Source organism: Mytilus edulis, chromosome 3, assembly GCF_963676685.1.
Source record: "Mytilus edulis chromosome 3, xbMytEdul2.2, whole genome shotgun sequence".
Lineage (NCBI taxonomy): Eukaryota > Metazoa > Mollusca > Bivalvia > Mytilida > Mytilidae > Mytilus > Mytilus edulis.
The window spans coordinates 29488263-29509920 of record NC_092346.1 but is presented as its reverse complement, the minus strand read 5'-3'; the positions used below and the strand labels follow the sequence as shown (position 1 = coordinate 29509920).

The 21658-nt window shown below is 33.2% G+C and overlaps 3 protein-coding genes and 1 long non-coding RNA gene across 4 annotated transcripts in view; 2 read left to right on the top strand and 2 right to left on the bottom strand.

Moving 5' to 3' along the window:
* Positions 1-6585: 6585 nt before the first annotated feature.
* Positions 6586-14330, bottom strand: LOC139516197 (DNA ligase 1-like). Its single transcript, XM_071306124.1, has 6 exons — positions 14219-14330; positions 10042-10205; positions 9210-9548; positions 8756-8832; positions 7653-7917; positions 6586-7266 (listed from the first exon to the last, which is right to left on the bottom strand). Exons 3-6 carry the CDS (start codon positions 9307-9309, stop codon positions 6656-6658), a joined length of 1053 nt encoding a protein of 350 aa, XP_071162225.1. The 5' UTR covers positions 9310-9548; positions 10042-10205; positions 14219-14330; the 3' UTR covers positions 6586-6655.
* LOC139515157 (golgin subfamily A member 6-like protein 26) lies at positions 9328-10198 on the bottom strand. Its single transcript, XM_071304720.1, has 2 exons — positions 10042-10198; positions 9328-9548 (listed from the first exon to the last, which is right to left on the bottom strand). The coding sequence occupies exons 1-2, from the start codon at positions 10196-10198 to the stop codon at positions 9328-9330; spliced, it is 378 nt and encodes a 125-aa protein (XP_071160821.1).
* On the top strand, positions 13389-14162 carry LOC139515156 (uncharacterized). The gene has a single exon (XM_071304719.1). It carries the CDS (start codon positions 13389-13391, stop codon positions 14160-14162), a length of 774 nt encoding a protein of 257 aa, XP_071160820.1.
* A 1197-nt stretch (positions 14331-15527) lies between the features above and the next one.
* The window catches only part of LOC139516205 (uncharacterized), a 61295-nt gene continuing 55164 nt past the window's right edge, over positions 15528-21658 (top strand). Inside the window, exon 1 of the long non-coding RNA XR_011662924.1 lies at positions 15528-15560. This is a non-coding gene — a long non-coding RNA (uncharacterized lncRNA). The remainder of the gene's footprint in view (positions 15561-21658) is intronic.

Below are 21658 nucleotides of genomic sequence, written 5' to 3'. Positions count from 1 at the left end.
TTTACAAAAAAAACCACTATAAATTATAATTATATATCACAGCAAGCAACTACTGAATGACATGCTACTGACTTGGGAAAGGCATATGCAGAATGTAGTGGGCTTAAACATGTTTGCGGGCGCCCCTTACCTTGGACAGTGGTGTAACAATACAAAACTAGAGGCTCTAAAGAGCCTGTGTCGCTCACCTTGGACTATGTGAATATTAAACAAAGCAAAAGATGGATTCATGACAAAATTGTGTTTTGGTGATGGTGATGTGTTTGTAGATCTTACTTTACTAAACATTTTTACTGCTTACAATTATCTCTATCTATAATAAACTAGGCCCAGTAGTTTCAGTGGAAAATGTTAGTGAAAATTTACAAATTTTATGAAAAATGGTTAAAAATTGACTATAAAGGGCAATAACTCCTTAGGGGGTCAATTGACCATTTCGGTCATGTTGACTTATTTGTAAATCTTACTTTGCTGAACATTATTGCTGTTTACAGTTTATCTTTATCTATAATAATATTCAAGATAATAACCAAAAACGGAAAAAATCCTTAAAATTATCAATTCAGGGGCAGCAACCCAACAAAGGGTTGTCCGATTCATCTGAAATAGATCTTGACCTGATAAACAATTTTACCCCATGTCAGATTTGCTCTTAATGCTTTGGTTTTTGAGTTATAAGCCAAAAACTGCATTTTACCCTTATGTTCTATTTTTAACCATGGTGGCCATCTTGGTTGGTTGGCAGGGTCACGCCACACATTTTTTAAACTAGATACCCCAATGATGATTGTGGCCAAGTTTGGTTTAATTTGGCCCAGTAGTTTCAGAGGTGAAGATTTTTGTAAAAGATTACTAAGATTTAAGAAAAATGGTTAAAAATTGACTATAAAGGGCAATAACTCCTAAAGGGGTCAACTGAACATTTCGGTCATTTGACTTACTTGTAAATCTTACTTTGCTGAACATTATTGCTGTTCACAGTTTATCACTATCTATAATAATATTCAAGATAATAATCAAAAACAGTCAAATTTCCTTAAAATTACCAATTTAGGGGCAACAACCCAACAACGGGTTGTCCGATTCATCTTAAAATTTCAGGGCAGATAGATCTTGACCTGATAAACAATTTTACCCATGTCAGATTTGCTCTAAATGCTTTGGGTGCAATCAACAGTTTTTTACGTGACGTCATTCTGTAACAGGGCATGTAATAGTGGACCCATCATGCAGAAGTCAGATATTCATAGTTATATAGATATCTATACATCAATGGAAAGATAATTCTATGAACTTTCTGAATAAATAAAAAAAAATCCAACATCTCTTGTTTAAACATGCAAATTGGTACAAGTTATCAGCTGGAAATTAGGCATTTTCCCCCTAAAAAACCTTAAAAACAGACCACCTTTGGACACACGGATCAGTAACCTGTGCATATATTTGAGATTTCTTATAATATGCATTTCAAAGAGCTTATCCGGCTGATTTAAGAAAATGTAGTTTCAGCCTACGTTCGCCTGCTCCGAAAGGAGCTATCTTACCTGACAAATCAAAGTGCTTTTTGCAACAGGTGAAAATCAGCTGTTTATGGAGTTGCCTCCCATATAGTAGGAAGTCACAAAAACATTTTTTTTTTTTTAAATCTTGACAAAAGTGGCATTTTAATTGAATTTCAATATATGTTTTTCACATTGAACATAAAAAACAATCAACTTTTTCATTTAGTGGTATATAAATAGCAGGGAATTCCATCAGTATGTAAATCTCACTGGGGAAATACCCCTAGTTTTTAGTACGAAACTGTTTATAGCACCCTTAAGCAAAACCTTGTATGCGATATATAAAAAATTCTCAGCTTTTCGGAATCTGTACACTATACCGATTAAAATGATGTCTTACTTTAAGGATTGTGACCACAAATAGTGAAACTATAGCTCTTTTTTTATGTCGCGCGGTAGTGGCATATTGGCCAGTGGCAAACAGTTTAACTGGCAAATCCCAAACATTTCCTGTATCACATTTTCATCAGTTTTACAAAGAAAATAAATCATAAAATAGGGTTTCTTTTAAATAAATAGAATAAAAACTATGAAATAGGCATGAATAAAGTTACTTTAAATAGATTTTGTTCCTAGTACTATATGAACTAAGTTATAGCTGAGTTGAGAAAATATTGAAATAGTGTTTTTCTTAGGAATGGCATGTGTACCTTTTTGACTATAAAAAGTACCAAATATATATTATAATGAATAAAACTTTATGTAACACTGATCAGGAGTAAAGGTCAAAGTAGAAAAAATCTACACTTTTCATATGCAACTTTTGGTTCCAAATATATGAGAGATTGAATAAAAATATCATGACGTCGCAAAAAATTAAAAAACTTCAATATTCGCACAGTCTGGTTTTCTTATATCTGGTTGCTATGTACAAATCTGTAATATTTGCATTAAATATACCAAACTGATGCTTTTAAATTAATGTATACATGCCGTACAATATTTTTCAGAATTATTTTACTCCATTCGCAAACACATTTCTATGCTAAAACATCACTAATATTTTGTATTTGTCCCTTAAGGGTGCAATCAACAGTTTTTTACGTGACGTCATTCTGTAACAGGGCATGTAATAGTGGACCCATCATGCAGAAGTCAGATATTCATAGTTATATAGATATCTATACATCAATGGAAAGATAATTCTATGAACTTTCTGAATAAATAAAAAAAAATCCAACATCTCTTGTTTAAACATGCAAATTGGTACAAGTTATCAGCTGGAAATTAGGCATTTTCCCCCTAAAAAACCTTAAAAACAGACCACCTTTGGACACACGGATCAGTAACCTGTGCATATATTTGAGATTTCTTATAATATGCATTTCAAAGAGCTTATCCGGCTGATTTAAGAAAATGTAGTTTCAGCCTACGTTCGCCTGCTCCGAAAGGAGCTATCTTACCTGACAAATCAAAGTGCTTTTTGCAACAGGTGAAAATCAGCTGTTTATGGAGTTGCCTCCCATATAGTAGGAAGTCACAAAAACATTTTTTTTTTTTTAAATCTTGACAAAAGTGGCATTTTAATTGAATTTCAATATATGTTTTTCACATTGAACATAAAAAACAATCAACTTTTTCATTTAGTGGTATATAAATAGCAGGGAATTCCATCAGTATGTAAATCTCACTGGGGAAATACCCCTAGTTTTTAGTACGAAACTGTTTATAGCACCCTTTGGTTTCAGAGATATGAGCCAAAATCTACATTTTACCCCTATGTTCTATTTTTAGCCATGGTGGCCATCTTGGATGGTTGGCCGGGTCACCGGACACATTTTTTAAACTAGATACCCCAATGATGATTGTGACCAAGTTTGATCAAATTTAGCCTAGTATTTACAGCGGAGAAGATTTTTGTAAAAGTTAACGACGGACGACGACGACGACGGACGACGGACGACGGACGACGGACGCCGGACGCCTTGTGATGGGAAAAGCTCACTTGGCCCTGTGGGCCAGGTGAGCTCAAAAGAATGATAAAAATCAGTTGAAAAAGGCTTTACACATCAGATGGATACAAATAGAAATACATCAAACAAACATTCAGAGTGGGCTTGGGTACATGTACATCTCAACAAAAGAAAGACACCAAGTACAAACCTGAGAGTAGTCGCGTTCAGTCACTGACAGCTAGTTCAAAACTTCAAAGCCAGTACCAACTTATAAAAATCATCCATCTAAGACTACATATTATCATCCAACACTCAATGGATTTAGTGTAAAGACGTCATAAACATGACCTTGTACAATGCCTAGATATAGGTGGATTGTAGAACAGTGAATGTACATAATGTATATAACAATAGTTAGTTTTGCTTTTGATTTACTGAGAACAAAATCTATATTAATACCAATAAAAACAATATTCAATGCTATAATACAGTTTTAAATTAATAACCTTTTAGAATAAGTTTATTTGAAGGATTACTCGAATCATTTCTAAATTTAAAGGCTCGGTTAACAACATCACCGTCAAACTGAAGATGTGAGATCCCGTTTGAAGTAAGTTTCCTACAGGTACAACCTAACTTCGAAACCAAATCTTCATATATATAGAAGAACTTAGAAAAGTTTTTAAGTAATTTTTGGTACAAATTAAACACATATAAATATATTATGTATGATATAATTATGAAAATATTTTTCTTATCAAATTTCTTGTTGTCACGAAGCTTAGGTTATGTGCCACACAATTACTGTAAACAAGAATTTGAAAGATGGTTTTTTTAATATGCAATTATGTATAAATATCTAAATTTACAAGATTCACAAGAAATTCTGAGACCAACATAACAAATGCCTTTAATTGCTCAGAATTTATGCATGCATGCTTTGAATGGCTAAAAAGACACAAAGTACCGAAATACGAGTTTGCTCATATACATTTGATGAATGAAAAATGTTAATCAACACAAGACTAAGCTTGGAAAAGGATTGACTTTTAAGATCAGCAAGAACTTGCTCAGATACATTTGATGAATGAAAAATGTTAATCAACACAAGACTAAGCTTGGAAAAGGATTGACTTTTAAGATCAGCAAGAACTTGTTGAGATACATTTGATGAATAAAAAATGTTAATCAACACAAGACATAGCTTGGAAAAGGATTGACTTTTAAGATCAGCAAGAACTTGCTCAGATACATTTGATGAATGAAAAATGTTAATCAACACAAGACTAAGCTTGGAAAAGGATTGACTTTTAAGATCAGCAAGAACTTGCTCAGATACATTTGATGAATGAAAAATGTTAATCAACACAAGACTAAGCTTAGAAAAGGATTGACTTTTAAGATCAGCAAGAACTTGCTCAGATACATTTGATGAATGAAAAATGTAAATCAACACAAGACATAGCTTGGAAAAGGATTGACTTTTAAGATCAGCAAGAACTTGCTCAGATACATTTGATGAATGAACAATGTTAATCTACACAAGACTAAGCTTGGAAAAGGATTGACTTTTAAGATCAGCAAGAACTTGCTCAGATACATTTGATGAATGAAAAATGTTAATCAACACAAGACTAAGCTTGGAAAAGGATTGACTTTTAAGATCAGCAAGAACTTGCTCAGATATATTTGATGAATGAAAAATGTTAATCAACACAAGACTAAGCTTGGAAAAGGATTGACTTTTAAGATCAGCAAGAACTTGCTGAGATACATTTGATGAATGAAAAATGTTAATCAACACATGACTAAGCTTGGAAAAGGATTGACTTTTAAGATCAGCAAGAACTTGCTCAGATACATTTGATGAATGAAAAATGTTAATCAACACAAGACATAGCTTGGAAAAGGATTGACTTTTAAGATCAGCAAGAACTTGCTCAGATACATTTGATGAATGAAAAATGTTAATCAACACAAGACTAAGCTTGGAAAAGGATTGACTTTTAAGATCAGCAAGAACTTGCTCAGATACATTTGATGAATGAAAAATGTTAATCAACACAAGACAAAACTTGGAAAAGGATTGACTTTTAAGATCAGCAAGAACTTGCTCCGATACATTTGATGAATGAAAAATGTTAATCAACACAAGACTAAGCTTGGAAAAGGATTGACTTTTAAGATCAGCAAGAACTTGCTCAGATACATTTGATGAATAAAAAATGTTAATCAACACAAGACATAGCTTGGAAAAGGATTGACTTTTAAGATCAGCAAGAACTTGCTCAGATACATTTGATGAATGAAAAATGTTAATCAACACAAGACTAAGCTTGGAAAAGGATTGACTTTTAAGATCAGCAAGAACTTGCTCAGATACATTTGATGAATGAAAAATGTTAATCAACACAAGACTAAGCTTGGAAAAGGATTGACTTTTAAGATCAGCAAGAACTTGCTCAGATACATTTGATGAATGAAAAATGTTAATCAACACAAGACTAAGCTTGGAAAAGGATTGACTTTTAAGATCAGCAAGAACTTGCTCAGATACATTTGATGAATGAAAAATGTTAATCAACACAAGACTAAGCTTGGAAAAGGATTGACTTTCAAGATCAGCAAGAACTTGCTCAGATACATTTGATGAATGAAAAATGTTAATCCACACAAGACTAAGCTTGGAAAAGGATTGACTTTTAAGATCAGCAAGAACTTGCTCAGATACATTTGATGAATGAAAAATGTTAATCAACACAAGACTAAGCTTGGAAAAGGATTGACTTTTAACATCTTTAAGATCAGCAAGAACTTGCTCAGATTCATTTGATGAATGAAAAATGTTAATCAACACAAGACTAAGCTTGGAAAAGGATTGACTTTTAAGATCAGCAAGAACTTGCTCAGATACATTTGATGAATGAAAAATGTTAATCAACACAAGACTAAGTTTGGAAAAGGATTGACTTTTAAGATCTGCAAGAACAACAAGAAGTGCAAACAAAAAAATAGCAAACCGAAACAAAAAGACACAAATTACCGAAATAAGATTGTATTGTATTCGCAGTAACAAAATTCTAGACTAAGGTCAAGTCGGCGAATAAAACAGGTTCTTTAAGGCTAAATAACATTAATTTTGGTTTTTTATTAAGAAAACAGAACGAAAATAATATAAAATTGAATAACAACAGTTTATCAACACACGTCTTTGTTTTTCTCCTGTCTTTTGATACACGATAAGGATCGGAAGAATCCACTGATTCTGGCAACAAATGTGGTTTTCTTTCCGGCATTGTTGGTAATCATTTCAATGTCTTTTGTGTCATTTTTGTCATTTTCCTTTCTTTCACTCAATTCAATGACATCGCAGTTAGTTTTCCTTTTTTTAATCATCCCTGCCTCTTTCTGTGTCTTCTCTGAATCATTTTGTGTTTCCCCATCAACATTGAAAGTTTGATAATTTTTCTTGTTTTCGTCTTCGTTTTCCTCTGTCTCCTCATTTGTTTTGACTATTTTAGAATTATTTTGTTTTTCCCCATCACCATTGCAAGTTTGATCATTCTTATTGTTTGCGTCTTCGTTTTCCTCTGTCTCCTCATTTGTTTTGACTATTTTAGAATCATTTTGTTTTTCCCCATCACCATTGAAAGTTTGATCCTTGTTCTTGTTTTCGTCTTCGTTTTCCTCTGTCTCCTCATTTGTTTTGACAATTTTAAAATCATTTTGATTTTCCTGAACAACATCCATAGCTTGGACTTGTTTCTTCTTTTCGTCCTTTAATCTGTTTTTCTCGATCTTCTTTATTTCTTTAAAAATAAACAGATAGATGTAGAAATTCAATGTTTTCATACAAGGTTTTTCTTTTAATTCAGTGCAATCTTTTTTTTTTTGCAATGTTAATCCGAAAATTGCGTATTAACGCTTTTATTCTCAGCTTTTATTCTCTTTTAATCAAAAATATCAAGTTATACCAAATAAATTCCTGAATTTTATAAGTGCTTGTTAATCAGAATTAATTAATTAATTTCTATAAACTATAACATAAAAATGTGAAATATGATAATTGAATAAGAAATTTAATTGATTTTTTCATTATTGACACGTGAATGTTGAATTCAGAACGTCAATGGCAACCAACAACATTCTTTAAGTCACAAAAAGACTGGAGATAGTGGACATAGTTATGAAATACCTTTTTCCAACATCCTTTGTGCCATCTTTTTCATCTTTATATTCCTCTTTTCTTTCTTCTTCCATTTTGACTTGACATCTTTTGAGTATTTTTGAATACTCTTGTCGATTGCTTTGTACTGTGCTTTAACTTTCTTTTCCTCTTCTTGGGCTTTCTTTTTCAGTATTTCTTCTTTTTTCATCATTTCTCTTTTCCTTTTCTTTTCGTCTTTCGTCGTTTCTTTGTCATTAATCAATCCTTTCGATTCAGAATTCTGGACTGGATCCTATATAACGATTGTATGTACATGTATATATCAAATTATACAACATAAGTAAATTAGATATTCAAAACGTTGCGAAAATTTTGATAACTCATTTAACACTGTGCTTTAACAGCTGTGGGTAACTGAAGTTACCCTCAGCCCAAGATGGCGGACTTTTTAAAACTCGTTGATATTTAATTTGTACCAAATTTACCTATTGCGACGTTTTCCATGCAGAATGTAAATATTTATAGGATTCTTGAATAAAGAAATCACTAACAATTACCATAAGTTCGTTAATTAAGAGTTCACTAAAGCGCAAGACCAACTTTAAAAAAGACATAAGACGTCCTTAACTTTTTGATCGAAAGCAGTTTATTTTCAGATGTGGGTAACTTTTGATTTAAAATTTTAGGAGTTATAATTTCAGCAATCAAAGGACAATTAACATAATAAAACCCCTTATTTGTAACTTACACGGCCGTTTATGCTGCTCATTCACCACCAAATGTGATTTTATTCACGCAACATACTTACACAACGGAAGTTTTATGTGGGGTTTGTGATTAAAGATATATTTCAAAATACGATTTAAAACGAAGAGCATAATAATATTTTCAACAAAAAAGTTATCTAACTGTGAATATGAAGAACAGCAATTAAAGCACGGTTCCGATAATAGTATAACATTGGACCAGGGGCGGATCCGTCCATTTTAAAAAGGGGGGTTCCAACAATATGTCTCCATTCAAATGCATTGAACCACCGGCCCCCTTCTGGATCCGCAACTGTTGGATAATTATTAGATTCTATCTTTAACATTTACCCCATACTTACGTCCCCTTAATTTCTATTGTACCTTATTGCCATGTACGACAGCATTCTTCAATGGGTTCTCTCCAATTCTCTGCACGTGGATCTTTCTTATTTTCAATTCTAGAAAGAATAAAGTATTCACATTACTGGCTTTTTCTCTCGGCATTTCGTTTTATTAGTTTCAGCAGTTATAACAAAGAACTTAGAATTAAAAATAAAAACTTTCATCTTAGATGATCTTAGATGATACGATAACTTTCATTATAGATATACACTGACTAAGCGGTATGGAGTTTACTCATTATTAAAGACCGTACATGACAAACAGTTTTAACTTTTATGCAATTTGTTCTCTTGTTGAGAGTCGTCTCAATTGCAATCATACTTCATCTCCTTATTTTTATATACATTGAACCAGATAAACATTCATAAAAAGATATATACAACCTGCAAACGTAATAGTTATATCTTGTTAAAAATATCAACAAAAAAATTACCCCATCTTTTCTCTGTTGATATATCCACACCCATTTCTGATTTCTTTTCTTCTATTTTCATACTTTCATCGTTTTCTGATCTCTTTTCTTCTATATTCATACTTTCATCGTTTTCTGATCACTTTTCTTCTATATTCATACTTTCATCGTTTTCTGATCTCTTTTCTTCTATATTCATACTTTCATCGTTTTCTGATCTCTTTTCTTCTATATTCATACTCTCATCGTTTTCTAATCTCTTTTCTTCTATATTCATACTTTCATCGTTTTCTGATCTCTTTTCTTCTGTATTCATACTTTCATCTTTTTCTGATCTTTTCTCTTCCTTATTTTCTCTTTCTGTTAAAACAAATCAAATGAATATTTAGATGAGGAAAATGTGCTATTTTTTACATTATGAATACTTCTCAATTTTAAACGAAATAATGAAGATGGTGAACAAATTTATTCTTAATGAATTGAAACAACAGAATTAATTGAACCGTTCAAATATATATATATATATATGTTACGCTCTTGTTTGATAATCGAATATAAATTTTTCGCGAATTTGAGCGACACATATATTCGTGATATTGTATACGACCCTTGTCTGCTATTGAAGGTCGTATGTTGACCTCTAGATGTTTGCAGTTTTTACAGTCATTGTGAAATTGTCAGCTTAAATTTGAAAAAAACACAATCAAACGTAGTCAAACACTACAGGAAACACTTAATAAAACTGAGAAAAAAGATGCAGGTATATATACAATGACAGAATTAAAAGGACTATATTTATTGGACAATTAACCGGCTTGTTCGCATTAGTTTAGAATCTGTTACTATGACATACTTATTTCCATTTTCCAGACTGCCCTCTTTGCCTCAGCGGCCTTCTTGTCTAGAATGTCTTCCAGCGAACACTCAAATTCAGCTGTACTTAATATTGCCTCACAAAAGCCAGACACTGTAAGGCATTTCTTTTCTTTATCTTGATTGGACATAGCCATTATAAACCTATTAATTGTTGAACAAACTGTTAGTTAATGTAATATGAAATTTCTATGAAACATCCCTCCCCCTTTTTAATTTTTTTTTTAAATTTTGGAACCTGCTGTATTATGCAATCAAGAATGGTTTTACTTTTATAGATTCATAGTTATAACTGAAAACAGTTATTATACATTAAAGAGGATTTTTTTAAGTGGTTTTAAATCATTGCCTCGCTAATGTAATCATTCACTGTTCAGAGTGATCGTTTCTGTTATTCAGTTTTCGGTCTTTTCGGTTTTTGTTCTATCAATATTTTGTATGTCAAACTTTTTGAAAATAACTTAGTAAAAACCGCTTATTTTCTGAAAACACATTTTGCAAATTTAGCGTTTTCAAGAAGCCCGGTCATAATTAACCTGCATCTAAATTAAAAGCCAAAAGTAACAAAATAATATACATATATCAATTGTTTAGGCAACATGAATTCTTCATAAAAAATATATTGATAGTTCGTACAACGAATTCTTGAACACGGGTTTTTAGTTTAAAGTTGTCTTTTTAATAAACAACAGTCTGTTAGTGTTGATATAGAAAAATCAGTTGAATTGAAACTTTCAGAAATAAGAGATAGTTCAAGCAGAGAAAAAAACATTATTATTCATGGGGTAAAAGAAAGTCCAGAAAAACTTCCTTCTGATCGTAAGGAAGCAGACAAACACTTCTTCTCAGAACTTTTAGAGTATCTGCATGCAGATAGTAACTGTTTTAACAATGTTGTTAGAATTGGAAAGAAAACAGAAGATAATGAGAAATCAAGGCCTATGAAGGTAACATTAAACAATACCGAAAGTAAAAAGAGTGTAATGAAAAACCTTTCAAGATTAAAAAACACAGGAACTGAAAGCCAATTTTATAACATAAGTGTGACCCATGACATGACTAAAACAGAGAGGGAACAAAACAAAGCAAAATTAAATGAGGCGAAAGAGAAAACAGAAAATGACAAATCGGGGAAATACCACTTCATAGTTCGGGGGCCCCCCTGGGCAAGAAGAATAGTAAGGGTATTAAAGGAAGAGTAATACCAAAAGATGACAATGTAAATAATGTAAATTCTTTTAAAGTTATTGGTGACCAGCATTTTAACGGCCAAAAACACGCAAGTGTTTTATCTGAACTTAAGTGTGTTTATACTAACGCAGATAGTTTTATAAACAAATTTGATGAGTTCAAAACAAGATTTATTAATGAGGAATCAGATCCGGATATCATAATAATAACTGAAGTTCTTCCAAAGAATAGTAGATACCGTATTTTATAGGCAGAATTGTCAATTGATGGATATGATATCTTTCCTGAGAATTTTCCAACAAACAGTGTTCGTGGAATTATTATTTATGTAAAACAGGAACTTCAAGCAGTTGAGATAGACATTAAGCATGAATTTAAGGAATATGTTTGCTTAAAGATAAACCTAGTGAATAACGATAAACTATTAGTAGGTTGTATTTATAAGAGTCCATCTTCATCTGAAGAACAACACAAGGCATTAAACGATTTACTTGTGAAAATTAGCAAATTAGAAGACTCATATTCACATGTGCTCTTGACAGGTGATTTTAATTTTCCGGATATAAACTGGGAAACGTGGTCTGCTAAAGATAATATTAGTACTAACTTTTTAGAATGTATACGTGACTGTTATTATCAACAGATGGTAGATAAACCAACACGATATCGTATTAACCAAGAACCATCATTGCTTGATCTTATATTAGTAAATGATAAGAACTTTATCCAGAATATTGAATATCAAGACCCGATTGGGCACAGTGATCATAATGTTTTAGCTTTTAACTTTAAATGTTACTTAACATATGAGAACTCGAAAAGCGTAAAATTTAACTATTTTAAGGCCAATTACGACAAGTCAAAGGAACATATGAATGTTAACTGGGAAGAATTACTAGCTAATAAAGATACAGAAGATATGGTTAGCATGTTCATGGACAAATTATCGGATGCTATGAATTTACATATACCGAAAAAACATATATCAAAAAAGAAATTTAAAACACCTCTTAGTGCTGAGGCTAGATTATCAATCAGGAAAAAACACAGAGCATGGGAAAAATATAGAAACAATAGAGATAACGAAAACTACAGGGGGTATACAAAAGCTCGAAATAAAGCAAAAGCAACAGTTGCTAAAGAAAGGAAAAATCGGGAGAAGTCTATAGCAGAGTCTGCTAAAACAAACTGTAAAAACTTTTGGTCTTATGTTAATGCAAAGCGAAAATCTAAAAGTGGCGTATCAGAACTTCATGTAAAAAGAGATGGTAAAAACTTTATTGCAAGTACAGATACAGAAAAGGCTGAGGTACTGGCTGAATTTTTCACTAGTGTTTTTACTGTAGAGAATGATAATGATGATACATTTATTGAAAATATACCATATATTGAAGAATCTAGCAAAAATAACTTTAAAACCAAAGAAATCAACAAACTTCTTAAACATTTAAATACTTCAAAATCACCTGGACCAGATCAGGTACATCCAAAAGTATTATTTGAACTGGCTGATATAATAGATACCCCACTAACCATGATTTTCAATAGCTCATTCAAAACCGGTACGGTACCTAAAGATTGGAAAATTGGCCAAATTACAGCTCTCTTTAAGAAAGGTGACAAAAAACTAGCTTCAAATTACAGACCCGTAAGCCTGACTAGCATTATATGCAAGCTGATGGAGAAACTTATAAGAAAGAAAATAGTAGACCATATGAACCGTTATAACCTTTTCAGTGATAGACAATTTGGTTTTATTGGAGGAAGATCAACCTCATTACAACTATTAAAAGTCCTAGATCACTGGACCAGTATTTTAGATAGTGGTGGGTCAATAGATGCAGTTTATACCGATTTTATGAAGGCGTTTGACAAAGTCCCGCATAGACGACTTATCAACAAACTTAGATCATATGGCATGAGTTTACAAACATGTAATTGGATCAAGAACTTTCTGAGTGACCGCCAACAAAGAGTACAAATTAATGGAAATTTTTCAAAATGGCATGATGTTACATAAATAGTAGATCGAAATTTAAGTGGAGCGAAAAATGGCTATTACGTTTTCATCCGGACAAATGTAAAGTACTTCCAATTTCTACTAAATCCAATTATGGACAAGATAGCACTTATAAAATGTCGACATACGATGGATCCGAAATAACACTAGAAACAGTTCAATCAGAGAAAGATGTTGGAGTAACTATAGATTCAAAGCTAAAATTTGATAAACATATACAGACACAAGTCAACAAAGCAAACCAACTAGTTGGGATTATTAGAAGAACTTTTAAATATTTAGATTATAAAAGCTTCTGCCTACTATTTAAGGCATTAGCCCGTCCTCATCTTGAATATGCTAGTAGTGTATGGAACCCCCACAAAAAGAAAGATATAGAGACAATTGAAAATGTCCAACGTAGAGCAACAAAAATGTTACCAAACCTTAAAGATTTGTCATACGAAGAGCGCTTAAAAATTCTGAAAATTCCAACTTTAAAATTTAGAAGGCTAAGAGGCGACATGATAGAAACATACAAGATAACTACAGGAGTATATGACTCAAAGGTGACAGAAGGTCTATTTACTCGTAATACCAGCTCGACAACAAGAGGCAACTCTATGAAATTGGTAAAATATAGAAGCAGACTAGACATTAGAAAATACTACTTTACTAACAGAGTAGTGGAAGTATGGAACAGCCTACCAGACATCGTAGTGACCGCAAAGAATGTTAAGATTTTTGGAAATCGCCTAGACAAGCATTGGAAAGAACACCCAATGATTTATAACTTTGACACTGAATACACCTATAACACCGGAAGTAGCACAAGTGTAGTTAGTGACGATGAACCAGAGCCAAATATAGAGGAGCAAACTGATCTCCTGCGTTTGGAAACACTTAGGTAGACTTAGGTAGGTAGAAAAACATGTGACTTGAAAACAGTGAAGTAAAGAGTACTCACCAGACTTATCTTTCGAATTCGAATCTTCCAAAAAGCTGAATAGAATTGGTTTTTAGTCTGCAGAAAAAAACCCTCTGCAGTGTATTGCCGATACTTCGACAATAACGTTGGCATTGGCGATCTTTATGACGTCCAAGTATGATAGCAGCGCCGCCGCATAGTTTTCTCCGATTCTCTTCCTTTTCTGTGTAATTACGGCCAATAAGTTGTAACATATTTGTCAGTAAGTTTAATTTCAATAGTGTTTTATCATTTATTGTGTTAAAAGAATGTTATTATATGAAGAACAGCAATCAAGACACACACTCTCTGAATCATTGGCAGTTTTGAGTTTTCTTGCTTGGTTATTGTTTAAACTGTGACGGGATTGCTTCCCTTAGAAAACTTAGTAGATACTTAGTCAGCCGTAAGCGGTTGAGCTAGAGAAGTACTTCTTTAGCTCAGTCGGTTAGCGTGCAGCGCTGCCTTGTAACACAGAGGTCCCGGGTTCGAGTCCCGGTGGAGACAAGCAATTTTGTAATAAAATTCGTGCTCTCCGGTTACAAAACCATTCGATACATGCACACGAAGAACAGCAATCAATTAAGGCACTATTCCAATAATAGTTAAACATGGGATTGTTATTACACAGGCACGGCGAGGAAGAAATAAAATGTTATAGGCAAAATATTAAATTATAGCAAAATAAGGTCAGAATGATAAATGTATACGCTTAATTAAAACAAATTTATTGATGATTGCAATAGCATGTTACTGTGAGTAGATGATCCATGATTGGTTGTCGTGACAGGGAACAAATTAAATAAAAGATACTCATGTTTATCCATGCCGTTTTGAGACATATTTGAACCTGGAACTATTAGTCCCAGTTAGACTTGTCTTAATTTTCTACATTTGAAAATGCCTGTACCAAGTCAGGAATATGACAGTTCTTGTCCATTCGTTTTTATGTGTTTCGTCATTTGATTTTGCCATGTGATGACATGTGATTATGGACTTTCCGATTAGATTTTCCTCTGAGTTCACGGTATTTTTGTGATTTTACTTTTTAGACCCTCTTTCAGTTAGAACCCTCTCCTTTTTTATCCTTATAAAAAATGACTGGATCCGACCCCATTTTTCCTGGGAAGTTGATTGCATATACATCCTCTTTGGATTTAAATCTACTCAAGAAAACACTGAATCAAACTATCGTTATCATTTCTTCGATGCTTATATTACGGAAAAAATACGAAAACACGCCTACCTAGATTCTAAAATTATCGTATTATCATACGTTTCCGGTAAATAATTTTCCAAGATCATTTTACAACGATTTGCTCGAAAAGACTTAATATTAGAGGTAAAACAATTCCTATTGTTTTAAAAAAACAGTGATATAAGCTTCCAGGTTTTATGCTTCGTGCTTTTGACAGGCTGGCACCAGTCATTTACTTCTTTTTCAGGCCCTTCTCAGTGGCGGATCCAGCCATTTAAAAAAGGGGGAGGGGGGTTCCCAAAAGGAAGTCAAGATAATCATGTGACTACGAGAATGAAGTGATGATTTATGCAAATGACCATAATCGATCACCTCGTTCATTTACGATGCACGTAATCTTAATGTTTGAGAGCTTCTGATTGTTATCATAGTTGGCACTAAATGCTTAATACCGATCTCCTGTAAAGGAGGTTTGAAATCGTGGTTGGCTAAATGTTTAACATTGATCTGTAAAGGAGGTGAAAAAAGTATAAATATTTGCATATTTGAGTCTCAAGGTCGCGAAATCTCTTGTAACTTGATGTCCTTTTGAAAATAAAAGTAAAAATGTCTAAATCGATGGGTCACAGTGAAAACTGTTTAAATATGGAAAAATAAAGAGTGGCAGGTACATGTAGGTGAAGCTAACATAAATGAAGAGATAAATGAAAAATGAACAAATTGATACCCGATTTATATAATTCCAAGCCCGTTAGTTGGCACCAGAAGCAACGAAGCAGTGCATCTATTTTAATTTGGCAAATATCCACTTTTTGATATGGGACGAGCTCTGATGTCCCACGACCCCAATTTGTCTGGCAAAACAGCCATTGGATGTCAGAGTAATCTCAACTACCATTTGGCTGGACCTACAAGACCTACCTATTATACATGTTGTATTTATTAACTTGTTCTGGTCCTGAACATGCATGAAAATTTTGCCACTGGACATTAAGCAACCAACAATCAATCAATATCTGGACTGTAATTTGTAAACAAATGCATTTTTCATTATTTGAACATTTCAACATTTGACAGTGTCTTCATGTTCCTGCATGTGGGGACTCATAGCCAAATTTGCCTTTGTAGACTACGCATACATTGTACATGTACCTGCAACCTATTTTATAAGAAACTGTCATATGATGGTGAATGAAATGTAAATTAAGGAAACACAAAAATTATCTGTTATTTCCTGATTTTGTGATTCAGACTAATCATTCAGTGAACATGGTGAAGAGAATGGCAAATAATATTTTTTAATTTGTATTTAACATGTTTAATCATTGTTAATGTATTAGTTAGAAAAATAGAAATTAAATATAAATGCACATTAAAGGAATACAAATACACTGTACATGTATGCGAATAAGTATATGTTAATAAAACTCTTTAATAAAATTAGAAACAGAAATAAAAAATTTAAAACATCTAAAAACAATGAAAAATTAAGGTTTGAGTACTGCATTTTGTAGTGTTCATGTATACACAATTTAAATTAATAAGATAAGATTCCATTTGTCTAAAACTAGATGCATTTGTTAATTATACATTTATATATCCATTCAGAACTCTGGTTTTATTTTAACCTATACATTTGTACAAAACATGATGTATATATGAACACCTAAATCATATTTCAGGTGCAGTAACAGTAGAACTGTAGAAGCACATTTTTGCACATTGTAGCAAATTATAAATCCAAAAGTGTTATGTATGATAAATAAATTTATTTGAATTAATCATGTGTTATATACATGTATATGAACAGACAATCTATTTTATTTTATATGTATGATAATTTTTTTTTTTAACTCAAACTGTTCTTATTTTTGTTTTGTTTTTCTCACTTGTTCATCTTGTTTGTAATGCCTTTTTAATTTGATTATCATATAAAAAATCTATAATATGTTCCATTATGTGAATAATTAATTTTTAAAGAAAAATATTAAAATACTAATGGCAGGGTCGTTTCTACGAAATGGCCCCCAAATGCTTATTTGGCCAAAAAAAAATAATATGTCTGTTTAAGGTTACATCCTTTAATAAAACAGGGTAGGAAATTAGGTATTTCCATTTTATTATGCAGTTAAGCTGCATTATGCGAGCACCCTAGATTTGTGTTCTACCCAATAAATCCTGAAATACTTGCCATTGTTATTATCTAGCTTGCTACTATGTTATATGTAACTAATTGAACACTTTTTTAATACTTTTTATTCTGGATTACAAAAAAATGACCAGAAAAACCTTAAATGATCGTCGATTTATCCAAAAGTTTTAAAGTTACACATAGGAAGTAGTGCTTATTAAGAATCCTTGTGTAGTTCATTATGACTTGTGATTTTAGCTAAGATGTCAAAGAACAATTGTATGAAATATTTAATCGCCGAAAATCTCTTAAGACAAGTAGTTTAGATTTCCCAAATGACAAAAGTCGTAGGAATATTGTTTGTCATCAATTGAGTACAACTACGTCAGTAGTCTATTATATAATAATTTCAACTGTTCATGCTGTTGGCGGCAATTTCAAATTAGAAAAAGAAATTTTCGTAGCTTTTCAATTTGGAGCCAGGTGTGCAAATTAGTGGTGGTCCGAGGTTCGCGACCTTCCACTTTTGCAAGCGAAATTTCGACTAGGATAGTTGGTTTCTAGCTACGCCCGACGTAGTCACCTTACATTTGAAAGAAAATAAGAAATTACTTTGCAAACCTTTTCACCATGTTCACCAAAGTCTCCAATTAAACGAGGTAAAAACTTATTTTTATCATTATTATTCATGACGGCGATGTTCATTTTGTTCAACCGCTAGCTTTATACAGAAAATCGCCGACAAATATTGTATAAATTCGAGTAAAATCGTATCTGATTGACAAAAACAACATTGTAAACACATACATGTAACAATGGCGGCCGTGAAGACAAAATTTTACAAAATCGGATCCGATTCCGGAAGCGGATAAGGGTAATTCCGGGTTTGGCGATCATTTACAAAATAAATCCAAGCAGGTGAAAAAATACATCTATGCATGGTAAATGAATATAAACACTAGTATTGTAAACCAAAAGATATATGTAAAAGAAAGAAAAAGCAGAAAAATATTTTATTCAGAAACTCAAAATTACTTTTTGACAAATTTTAATTTAAAAATCCAATACAACGTGACAGCTGGGAACAGTATATCTAACAATATACATGTTCATGGTCACAGTCTAAATTTTCTTTATAAATGATAAATGATGATAATGCATGTGAGATGCTTTTAAAGTGTAAAGTTTACTGCAATTTCGAGGGGTTATTTGTTTTTTCTCAATTTTGAAGGGTCAATTAAAGTAGCTGAAAGTTTCATTCTTTTTTTTCTCACTAATAATGCAACTAATATACCTTAATGTAAGTAAATCATATGATATATAGGTGGCATTCTTTGGGCCACTCTACCCCCTCCTGTTTGATAACTTGGAAACGGTCGAGCTCCCCACCCCTAAACCATATGAGGGGGCAGATCCAGGATTTTAGGTTAGGAGGGGCGCAAACTTAAATTTTCGCTGAGCAGAGCCAGGCTAAAAAAAAAATTGAGGTAAAATTCTCGGAATATTCTTTATTAAGCTGAGAACAACCCATGCTTTGCAAATTTAAGGGGGTGCAAGCCCGCAACCCTCCCCCGTCTGAGTCCGCCCCTGCATATATTCAAGTATAGGACAATATAATAAATAAAAAATGAAATATAGGGGGAGTCCCTGGAGTTACCCCACCCCCTCCTGTTTGAGAACTTGGAAACGGTCGAGATCCACACCCCTTAACCATATATATTCATGTTTGTGACAATATGAAAAATCAAATAAAATATAGGAAGAGTTGCTAGGGGTCACCCCACCCCTCCTGTTTTAGAATTTAAAAATGGTCGAGATCCCCATCCCTAAACCATATATATTCATGTATGGGACAATATAACAAATCAGATGAAAGATAGGGGGAGTCCCTGAGGTCACTGTTCACCCTCCTGTTTGAGAACTTTGAAATGGTCAAGATCCTTACCCCTAAACCATATATACTCATGTATGGGACAATATAACAAATCAAATGAAATATAGGGGAAGTCCCTGTGGTCATCCCAACCCTCCTGTTTGAGAACTTGGAAACGGTCGAGATCCCCACACCAAAACAATATATATTCATGTACGGATCAATATAACTAATTAAATGAAATACAGGGGGAGTCCCTTGGGTCACCCTACCCCTTCTGTTTGAGAACTTGGAAACCAATGAGACCCCCACCCCTAAACCATATATATTCATGTATGAGACAATATAACAAATAAAATGAAATGTAGGGGAAGTCCCTAGGGTCACCCTACCCCCAGTGGCGGATCCAGAAATTTTTATAAGTGGGGCCCACTAACTGACCTAAGAGGGGGCCGCTCAAGTCACGCTTCAGTGATTCCCTATATAAGCAACCAAATTTTTTCCAAAAAAGGGGGGGCCGGGCCCCCTGCCCGCCCTAAATCCTCTGCCTACCCCTACCTGTTTAAGAACTTGAAAACCGTTGAGATCCCCACCCCTAAATTATATATATTCATATGTATGGGACAAAATAACAAATCATTTACATTTACTATGGGCAGGTCAGTCAGACCTCACCTTTGATCCCTGTTGTAGTGAACATTTGTCTGATTCGTGCCTCATAACTTTTGTACTATAGAACACAAACTCAGTTTTCTTTCCAGGGAAACCACTCCATTCATACTATTACATGTTCATACTAAGTCAAATTGAACTTCTAGCAGTCAAATAAAATCAAGGTTAACTACCAAGTAGAACAACTGCAATCATTGGGAACTTGTACCACTGCAGATTCACCATAAAAAATATACATTGATACCGTATATGCATTGCTTTTGAAACCTTGATAACATATAAATTATTTGCCTTAATAAATAAATCATTAGATAAACATGAATGTACTATATATGAATGTTTAATGTTGAGGCAACATTGCCACAGTTTTCATAATTACGGTTGCCTTGGTTTTTGGTTAACTGCCTTCAGCGCTTACAGCGCTTTGATTTTATTTTTTCATTATATTTTTTTCGAGATGTGTGATGTTGTTACATGTTGCAAATTTTAGTGTAACAGTTGTGACATCCCTGCAGACCATACATTTTTAGCTCACCTGGCCCAAAGGGCCAAGTGAGCTTTTCTCATCACTTGGCGTCCGGCGTCGTCCGGCGTCGTCCGTCGTCGTCCTGCGTTAACTTTTACAAAAATCTTCTCCTCTGAAACTACTGGGCCAAATTTAACCAAACTTGGCCACAATCATCATTGGGGTATCTAGTTTAAAAAATGTGTCCGGTGACCCGGCCAACCAACCAAGATGGCCGCCATGGCTAAAAATAGAACATAGGGGTAAAATGCAGTTTTTGGCTTATAACTCAAAAACCAAAGCATTTAGAGCAAATCTGACATGGGGTAATATTGTTCAACAGGTCAAGATCTATCTGCCCTGAAATTTTCAGATGAATCGGACATTTCGTTGTTGGGTTGCTGCCCCTGAAATGGTAATTTTAAGGAAATTTTGCTGTTTTTGGTTATTATCTTGAATATTATTATAGATAGAGATAAACTGTAAACAGCAATAATGTTCAGCAAAGTAAGATCTACAAATAAGTCAACATGACCAAAATGGTCAGTTGACTCCTTTAGGAGTTTTTGCCCTTTATAGTCAATGTTTAACCATTTTTCGTAAATCTTAGTAATCTTTTAGAAAAATCTTCTCCTCTGAAACTACTGGGCCAAATTTAACCAAACTTGGCCATAATCATCATTGGGGTATCTATTTTAAAAAATGTGTCCGGTGCGCTGCCCAACCAACCAAGATGGCCACCATGGCTAAAAATAGAACATAGGGGTAAAATGCAGTTTTTGGCTTATAACTCAAAAACCAAAGCATTAAGAGCAAATCTGACAGGAAGTAAAATTGTTGATCAGGTCACGATCTATCTGCCCTGGGATTTTCAGATGAATCGGATAATCGGTTGTTAGGTTGCTGCCCCTGAATTGGTAATTTTGAGGAAATTTTGCTGTTTTTTTGTTATTATCTTGAATATTATTATAGATAGAGATAAACTGTAAACAGCAATAATGTACAGCAAAGTAAGAACTAAAAATAAGTCAGTATGACCAAAATAGTCAATTGACCCACTA

What these genes read in the sequence shown, in the direction of transcription:
- LOC139515157 (XM_071304720.1), bottom strand. Translation starts at nt 10,198, where the DNA reads ATGGCTATGTCCAATCAAGATAAAGAAAAGAAATGCCTTACAGTGTCT. An exon ending in AGTCTGGAAAATGGAAATAA is followed by an intron (nt 9,549 to 10,041) that starts GTATGTCATAGT and finishes TTGTTTTAACAG; the next exon opens with AAAGAGAAAATAAGGAAGAG.
- LOC139516197 (XM_071306124.1), bottom strand. Translation starts at nt 9,309, where the DNA reads ATGAATATAGAAGAAAAGAGATCAGAAAACGATGAAAGTATGAAAATA. An exon ending in ATCAACAGAGAAAAGATGGG is followed by an intron (nt 8,833 to 9,209) that starts GTAATTTTTTTG and finishes TATTCTTTCTAG; the next exon opens with AATTGAAAATAAGAAAGATC. An exon ending in ACAAAGGATGTTGGAAAAAG is followed by an intron (nt 7,267 to 7,652) that starts GTATTTCATAAC and finishes TTATTTTTAAAG; the next exon opens with AAATAAAGAAGATCGAGAAA.
- LOC139515156 (XM_071304719.1), top strand. Translation starts at nt 13,389, where the DNA reads ATGTCGACATACGATGGATCCGAAATAACACTAGAAACAGTTCAATCA.